This window comes from Lactuca sativa, chromosome 6, assembly GCF_002870075.4.
Source record: "Lactuca sativa cultivar Salinas chromosome 6, Lsat_Salinas_v11, whole genome shotgun sequence".
NCBI lineage: Eukaryota > Viridiplantae > Streptophyta > Magnoliopsida > Asterales > Asteraceae > Lactuca > Lactuca sativa.
In genome coordinates, this window is record NC_056628.2 from 151,329,904 (window position 1) to 151,339,206 (window position 9,303).

The 9,303-nt window shown below is 34.5% G+C and overlaps 1 protein-coding gene across 1 annotated transcript; it reads right to left on the bottom strand.

The window, feature by feature from the left end:
- Positions 1-5,279: 5,279 nt before the first annotated feature.
- On the bottom strand, positions 5,280-7,429 carry LOC111890832 (pentatricopeptide repeat-containing protein At4g22760). The gene is made up of 2 exons (XM_023886908.3): positions 7,083-7,429; positions 5,280-6,927 (listed from the first exon to the last, which is right to left on the bottom strand). The coding sequence occupies exon 2, from the start codon at positions 6,858-6,860 to the stop codon at positions 5,436-5,438; it is 1,425 nt and encodes a 474-aa protein (XP_023742676.1). The 5' UTR covers positions 6,861-6,927; positions 7,083-7,429; the 3' UTR covers positions 5,280-5,435.
- Between the last annotated feature and the right edge of the window lie 1,874 nt (positions 7,430-9,303).

Below are 9,303 nucleotides of genomic sequence, written 5' to 3' on the forward strand. Positions count from 1 at the left end.
TTTTTAAAACTCAAAAAATGGGTTTTGGGTTCGGTTTTAGTACCTCAAACTGACCCAACCCATTGGGTTTGAAACTAACCCAACACGATATTATTCATCAAACGTCCGTTTTCGTCTGTATTTTTATCGTTGAGCTCCTATTGACAAGATCTTCGATTCTCGTTTTGGTTGTGTTGGCTAAAAATTGCTCGATCTAGAATTCAAACTTCGGGCTACACACCCTTATGCCAAATCTTAGAAAATTCATAACTTCCTCATACAAAGTCTGATTTGGACGCTATTTTTATGCTCGCTCTCGATTTAATGTATAATATGACATTCATTTAGATTGTTAAGGCTAAAAAGCACTTATTGTAAACTCACTTTTACGTTACACAATGTTGTGCCGATTTTGTCGCGAAACTTCGACAGGTCATAACTTCTTCGTTATAACTTGGATTTCGGCGTTATTTATATCTCCAGAATCCTTGTCACGACCACTACAACTTTATTCATAGATATCGGGTTTATCTATATTTTTATTTTTGACGCTTATTTTCATTGTTAATTTATTATATATTATAAATAAGTATAATGCACATAAAATCACATAATCCATATAATATTCAAGTAATTCCTCTCTATTACTTCAAAATAAGTTACATTTGTTGACCCTAACTATTACATCATCATATTAATGCTTAGCCTCGAAACACGGGCGTTACAATCATACCCCGGTTAGTATACATACAAACACATAAAAATATGCAAGAATCACAGAGATAAATAGCATACAATATAATCATCAGGCCCCCGCCCGACATCGGGCCCCACCCGGTATACATATCATATATCATACATGCAAGAGTCATGCATATAACTAGCATCCTAATCATAATAAACTATGGGTCGGCATTGGTGCCTTCGACCCACCAAACATAGTGAGGATACTCACCTCAATCTGTTGAATCTCACTGATAAAATCTTGGATTGCTGATCCAGAAAAATCTCCACTCTAACACCATCAAATAATATACAATTAATAATTGGTACAAAACCCATAACTAAAATCCTAGTCTGATGTCCAGCCCTCAGGGTAAAAGTCCATTTTACCCTTTTCTCACTTGGCCCAAAATCCAAAGCCCAATCCAATAGCTTCAAAAGTCCAATATGTCACCACTTCATTATTGGGCCCAAAACCCATCATGGGCCTATCTTCAATAATGCCCAAGGCCTAGAAATGGCCCAAACTTAGAAGACTAATGGCCCAACAAGGCCCAAAACCCCTCTAGTCTAAAAGTGGCCCAAGTCGTGAAAGTCAACCGAAGTCAATGGCAACTGAGTACGCCCCGCGTACTCAGGCTTACGCCTTGCATTCTCGAGGATTCCTAGTATGCACTACATACGAGCTGGGTATGCCCAAAGTACTACCAAGCGAGCCATGATCAGGGACCGGGCAGTGTATGTGCAACATACACATATGTACGCCCAGCGTACATGCTCATTAAGCACTTTTCCATTAATTGATTAATACTTGAAACCAAAGCCCAAACTTCAGAGTCAAGTCTTATTAAACGTCTTAATCCATAAATTCAATGACTTGGAGCCTTTGCATGGCTCAAAAGGACCCAAACCTCACTTTTAGCATTCTACTTTCACCATAATGACCTAAACTCATGCATGGTTGATCCACAACCATCAAGATGCTAACTTTATGGACCTAGGACCTCAGAACCACCCAGAGAAGAAACTCATAACTTCTGGAGTGAAAGGAATACACTAAATATCATCATATGGCCAAAATGGGACCAAAACTTCCTAAATACTAGATCTAAGCAAACAAGGAGCAAGTTCCAAGCTTTATACCACAATGAAGCTGGAAATGATGTGAGAAATTTGAATCTACAAGCTCTTCTTTAATAAAGGCTCCTTCTTCCAAGTTCTTCTTATTCAAGTCTCACCAACACACACTAAAACACACACAAGAGGGGTCCAATCTCTTCAAAAGGGATAGAGTTTTGAAATGTGACTCTTAGGGTTTTGGAGGCTGAGAAATGAGAGGTTCAAGTCTTATAATGTTGTTTAAATAGGGCCCAAACCCTATTTGTTAGGGTTTGTCCCCTGAATGCGTACGCCCTGTATACGAGGAGTACGCCCCTCATACAACAAGTTTGCCAGAAATGGAGAAACTACCTCCCTAGGGACCGAATCTGCAAAGTATTAACATACCAAGGGCCAAAAAGGAAAATACCTCGAATCAAGTGTTATAGCTCTTTTGTCCAAATATCAGATCTGATCCTAAACTAACATCCTTAACCATAAAGTTTCCAACTTTATGGTATTGCATGGCTAATAAGTGCCTAATAATAAATAAAAAAAACCCTAACTTCTTAACTCATTAAGACACTCTAACTCATGTATGGAAGGGAACTATCAATCAAGATTAGATTTTTCTAACTCTAGAAACTCCAAAACTTCTAAAAGGACAGGTTGTATGGATCTAGAGCATGACATACTTAAGGACAACATTGATTGGGGATAAAAACACATAATAACATCATATAAGCTAGATCTAACCAAATGAGCATGAAGGTATGAACTTTATGCCTTCTAGAGATATAGAAGGGTACAAAACTTCCAGATCCAAGGTTGTTCCAAACTTATAAGTTGTTCTCTCATCCTTCTTCTTCCTCTATGAACACCAAAATACCTACAAATGGCTCATGAATGCTCAAAAATGAGTTAGGGTTTGCAAGGGTCGAAGTTGGGGCTAGAGGTTGATGAAAGAAAGAGGAAATGGGACTTAAGGTTGCTTAAATATGGTCCAAACCCTAAATATTAGGGTTTAGGATTTTATCACGTATGCCCAACATACCTGGGATTACGCCCAACATACGTAGGGACGCCCCAAAATTACAATTATGTCATTTTGGTCCAATTTGCCATATTTCTCATATCTAGGGCTAAAATGCAATTAATTCTCATACTTAGGGTTAAAATTTAAATACTTGAAAATCGGGATGTTACACTAGCTGTTTGTTTGTGGGTGATATGTAGTACTAAAATGTAGCCTGGTACCTAATGCCTCATAGAACCTCTTCCAAAACTTGTAAGTAAATCGAACATCTCAATCAAATACTATATAAATAAGCACATTGTGACAAGCCACAACCTCTAGAATATAGATGTCAGCTAATTTCTTGGCCTAGGAGCTCTCCCGAATAATAAGGAAATAACACTCTTGGTTAAACGATATACAATAACCCAAATAGCATCTAGCCCCTTGACCATCCTTGGTAACTTGGTAACAAAATCCATGGTGATCTGGTCCCGTTTCCACACAGAGATCTCTAAAGGCTGCAACATACCGTGTGGTCTCTGATTCTCAAACTTTACCTTTCTACAGGTCAGACACATCTCAACGTACCAAGCTATTTTCATCTTCCTGTAGGGCCACCAAAAACTGAGCCTCAAATCCCGATACATTTTTTTGCATTCGGTTGAATCGAGAACTTAAACTTGTGTGCTTCAGTGCTCCTCTAACAATATATGACGAACCTCATTAGAAACGGAAACACAAACCCTACCACATTATGTCAACAGCCCACGCCTAATGGTAACAAAAGTAGTCATCTAACCCCTGATCTTCTCTTTTTTCCAATCCTCCTTCTTGATTTCCTTAGCTTGTGCCTTTATGATCATATCCAAAATTGGTGAAATGATGGTCGTCCTCAAACATAGATCATATGATGCAAAATAGCTCAAGAACATTCAAGAGAATGTTGTCTGGTCGCAATGAGCAAAATAATTTTTCAACATTTTCTAGTATAAATATGGGGTAAATAGAATGGTTATTTCGTACCACATAAAAACCACATATAGATTCGAAATATACATACGAAAAATGTAGGGTGAATGTATAGATTCCAAACATACTCAATGTCAATGATTAAAGCGTACTAAACCATGAACCAAAACTCATGTTTCAACTCTAACAAAATCATTTTCTACAGAAATCAAAGACAAAAGAACATGCTTCGTGTCACTTTGCAAGCACTTGCAATTTCTTTAAAAGAATAAACCATTAGCATAATTAGTGATACTCTAGACCGATTTTTCAAACTATGCATATAAAAACTATAAAAAATCTTCTATAATGTATGGTGCAAATACCTTACCACTTCTAAACATAGAAAAAAGGATAAGGATTTACACAACCTTAAGTTGCATAATTAATGGAATATGACATAAAAATTCAACAAAAATGTTGAGCAGCATCATTTCTTAGAAGTCAATATGGCTTGGATATTGAATTATAGCCAACACTAATGCTTAAAAAACATTAATTTACACCCTTCTATAACAAGTAAGAATCTTTGAGGGGGTATTGTTTTTAGTTGTTTAAAAAAAGATACATATAGAAATTATATGTTTAGCCAAAGTTTGGAGGTTCACTTTCATAACTAAAAAAATTTGGTCTCTATGTTTAGCCAAAGTTTGGAGGTTCACTTTCATAACTAAAAAAATTATATAGAAGTTATAACCAAGTTTGATTGTAGATAAGTTATATAAGGTCTCTAATTTTAAACCTTGTTTGTTTTGTGTGATTAATTATATGAAATAACAAGTTTACCCTTTTTATATTTTATACTAGATATGAGACCCGTATATTATACGGGTTAATTTAAAAAATGATTAAACTTAAAGTATAAAAATGAAATATTTTTTAATATACAACTTTAAAATAAGATAGAAAGAAACGTATTTATTACAATTTAATATCATATATATGATATTTAATACTTTACATATATAAGTATATGACTTTAACTAAAAATGAAAACAAACCAAAAATTGATAAGTGGATAATATTTATTTCAAAATTACCACAAAATGACACGTGTCAAATCTCATGAGAGAATGACAAGTGGCAAAAAAACATTCATTTATTAAGGAAGATAAAATAAGTAACAAAAATAAAAGCCATCATATCCTTATCCCCCCAATGCTTCTTTCATCAACGACACCCCTTTGCCCCCTCCTTTTTCTTTCACCCGCACCACCAACCGCCAGCCACCAGCTACTTCTCTTTAGAAAAAAAAAAAACGATGGATTTTGTGCAGAAAAATGTCTTGAGTATCAGGAAGTAACTAGATGACTTGCTAAGTGTCAAGAAAATTTATTCAAAATTATCATCATTTCCCAAATAGCAACATACTCTAGGTTTGCCATTAAAATTATCAAATATGCTTTTCAGAATCCATATTTATCAACGTACTCTCCCACTGGAAATTTAAACGTTATATCAACTAGAAATTCCCAAATACGTAATTTCCAAACCATAAAATTTAGATGTTACACACATTCCATTCTATTGAAAAAACATTGGAATTGAAATAGCTAATATTAAGTTAGGTCTCTTAGGTGTTCCATATAATCTTGTTTTTTTTTTTCAACTATTTGGTTTGACTAGGTCCATTAGGTCCAAGTCCACTGTAATGATTCAATGCAGTTAAAAGCCCCGAAAAAGTTACCAAATTAGGGCAAATATTATTCTCCAACATCTCCTCAAACAATTTAATAGCATCATACTTCCATCCATACCTACCACAAGCCAATATCATAGTTGTATACACACCCACATCTTTCTTTTTCAACCCACGAAACAAATTGTAAGCTTTATCAACTCTCCCAAATTTTGCATAAAATTCGATTAATGCATTACCCAAATGATCATCCATCTTGATGTTCATTTGCTTCATTAGTGTCTCATCAATCCAAGATCCGAATCTGAACTCCCCCAACTGAGAACAAATGGAAATAACAATACCCAATGTTGTATTGTCTGGTTGGATGTTTACATTTGGTTGAAGCATTTCATCGAACAGTTGGAGTGCGTGTTTTGGCTGGTTGTTTTGAGAGTAACAAGTGATCATAGCGTTGTACAGCAGCTGATTCTTTTCATCAATTTCATTGAATACTTCGCGTGCAGATTCAACGTCTCTGTTTTTAGAGTATGCTTCGATCATTTTGATGCAAGAAATTGTACTTTGTTCAGGCATCACATCGTAAAAGTTGCGGGCAAATTCCACCTGTTTGGAATCTATATAACCATTGATCATTGAAATCCATGAAGATGACGTTTTAACTGGCATTGGTGCAAATACAGATATCGCCTTCTCCATATCCCCTGTTCTCGTATACCATGAAACCATGGAATCCCAAGATGCAATATCTTTACGTCCCATCTTGGAAAACAACTGTTCAGCCATGGAGAGATTCCCTGATTCTAAGTACCCGTTTATCAAACCAGATACTGAATTTCTTTGAGACATTTCATCGAATACCTTATTTGCAGTCTCCATATCATCAAGCTTCGAATAGAGCCCCACAAGAGCAGTTCCCACATGGACATCCCCGCAGAACCCATATCCATAGACTTGAGCATGTATCCTGATCCCAGCTATCCAATTCCCGATCCTCGTACATGCCTTTAGCGCAGATGCTACAGCGAAGGTCGTAGGGAAGATACCTGATCTTTGTATATGCACATACTGGGTCAACGCTTCTTGAAACTCACCACGTTGGTAGAAAAACTGAATTGCAGATGTTCTCGCGATCACATTTTCGTGCTTTGACTGGTGAAGAAGAGACCGAAGATAATGGATAGTAGCTTCAGAGTGATCGGATGGTGTGCAGATTATTTGGGTGATCACCAGAGGCTCAAGATGGTTGAGACCATTGATGAGTACAAGAGCATGGAGTTGCTTCACTTGATTGATACTTAAAGGGTGATTTAACAAGGCTGTCACTTTCGTAATCAGCATTGATAGTATTTTGAGTTTTGAAGATTTGAAAGGACTCCGTAAACGGGGTGTCATCTTGTTCTTCGATTAAGCGTAAAAGAAACCAGGTATTACTGATGCAGCAAAAGGCAGTTTTTAGAACCTGCAAAACGTATGAAATTATAAGCAAATGTAAATAATAAACAAGTATAAACAATTCGATGTCTTCATTCTTTGAAGCAATACGTCGAACAGGTAACAGGCAAATCCAGCATTTGGATGAAATATGCTATTCAGAAAATTATCGAACAAACTAACCAGTTCCCAAAAGTATTCATGCTCAAAACTCCAATTGCCCAGCTTCAGTGCAAGTAATGTATTCAAATAGTTGTTAGCAATTCGAATAGATTAAATTTGAAACGCAAATGTCAAATCATTTGGGAAGCTCTTGATACGTTGTATACCAAGCTATCTTGAAGGTTGAAACCTTCGCGCTACAGAGGGAAAGAGGTGGCGACGGCGTCAAGCGGAGGACGGCCGGCCACTTCAAAGTTCAAAAGAAAGTAGCCCAAAAAAGTGTTTGCAGTCCAAAATTCAAACTTCAAAATCGAAAAAAAACAAAAACAAAAACATAGTATCTATCTTTCTTCATCAAATAAAAACCTATTAATCTAAATAATCTATAATCATTAATTATTCTTCAAATGATTTTTAATATTAATAAACACATCTATTTATAGTGTATAATTATTTAATCACGAGTAATACTTATAAAAACAAAAAATATAAATATTGTTTGTGTTTCCCTCTTAATGACAAACAATTTACCTTTTTAGATAAATAAGATAATACAAGCAAACAACTTAAAAGATAACAATGTTATGTATTTTTTTAATATAAAAAATACGATAGAAATATTTTATATCTAATTATAAAAATAAAGTTGATAAAAATAGTATATGATCATTATGAATTTAATATTTAACACTTGATAAAAAAAATTAATTGTACAAAACCCAAAACCCAAGAAAAAAACAGCTGATATTATAGACTTATGGACCCAAAAAACTACAAGACTATTTGGATGTTGGACTTGGACTACCTAGTAACTAAAGAGATAACAAACAATAAATGGATCTTTATTATACTATGAATTCACTTTATGTCTTTCGGCTGTGCTTATGAAGCGTTGAGTCTCTTAAGTCGCTACATTGGACTAATAGTAACTTTTCACCATAGTTTTAGTTGTGTTAAGATTATCTAGACTGGTTTACCACTTTGGGCTCTGCTTATTGCATTATAAACTAAATATATATAGAGATTATGGTTCATTCCAACTATGTGCAAATGATGTTTTGTTTCATGGAATGTAATAGATTATAACGAATGTGATTCCTTTTATTTTGTTATCAAGTGTATTTTATTCCACTATAATATGTAATGAAAACTTGTTATCAGATATATAGTTGTGTTTTTATGAAATTTTACCAATTTTCTTTTATTTCGTGATTTGATCACATTTTATTTTCTAAAATAACAAGTGTGTGTATATATAATATATAAAAAATCATCTCCTCAAAATAATTTAAACGCGGTCATTAAATGTTATAATCCATTCATTTACCTTCACCATATTCCTATTACTTTATTATTATTTTTTCATATAATCATAAACTATCTTTGATAAATAATTGTAGGAATACAAGGGATGAAGCACGAAGCCCATTTTTTCCAACTTTTTTCAAGATATATACTTTTAGCCTTTTCGGGTGACCCATTTTAGGTGACCCATTTACTCATGAGGGGACAACACTCATTATTATGATTTATGAGACCTAAATTTGATGTTCAAACCACACGCATAGTCCAACGTGTAACCTAAACCACAAGTTCGATGGCTCATGCTCACACATCTTCTAAATTTGGTAAGGAAAGCATGATTCAAGTAAAAGCACATTGAATGAATGAATGGCTCAACTAAGTCCACAATGACTTATGACCACATAAATTGACCCTTCACGTACACCAAAGATCAAAGCTCTTTTGGCAACTAGAAAAACAGAATATGGATGTGTGTAGAAGGTGACTGAAGTCATAAAATCCATCGAGTGTTTGGTTAAAAGGTTTATGGCTTTTTGATTATTCAGTGTCACATTTGAAGGAGCAATGAGGCAAAGCAAAACTCACTTAACTAATCATCTAAATTCGATTCTAGAAAACAAAATAATGAGCTTTACATATTTGCTTCTAGACACCCTGCAAAGAGTATTTAATAAACAACAGAGATTGCCTTTTGTATCTAAAGGAGGAGAGATAGCACCTAGTGCTATGATATTGAATATTTGTGTACATATAAAACGAAGATGTAAAAGAAGTTATAGAAAGTAATTTTGTGAAAAAAAAAATTGTGAGAATGAATTTGTAAAAAACCAAAGGTGTAATAAAAATATGTAAACGAAATTGTAAGAAAAAAGTACTTTTCTAGAAAAAAAAACTAAGTTTTAAAAAACATATATAAACAAAGTTGAGAAAGTTTGTA

Coding starts and splice junctions, on each gene's coding strand:
- LOC111890832 (XM_023886908.3), bottom strand. CDS start 6,860: ATGACACCCCGTTTACGGAGTCCTTTCAAATCTTCAAAACTCAAAATA.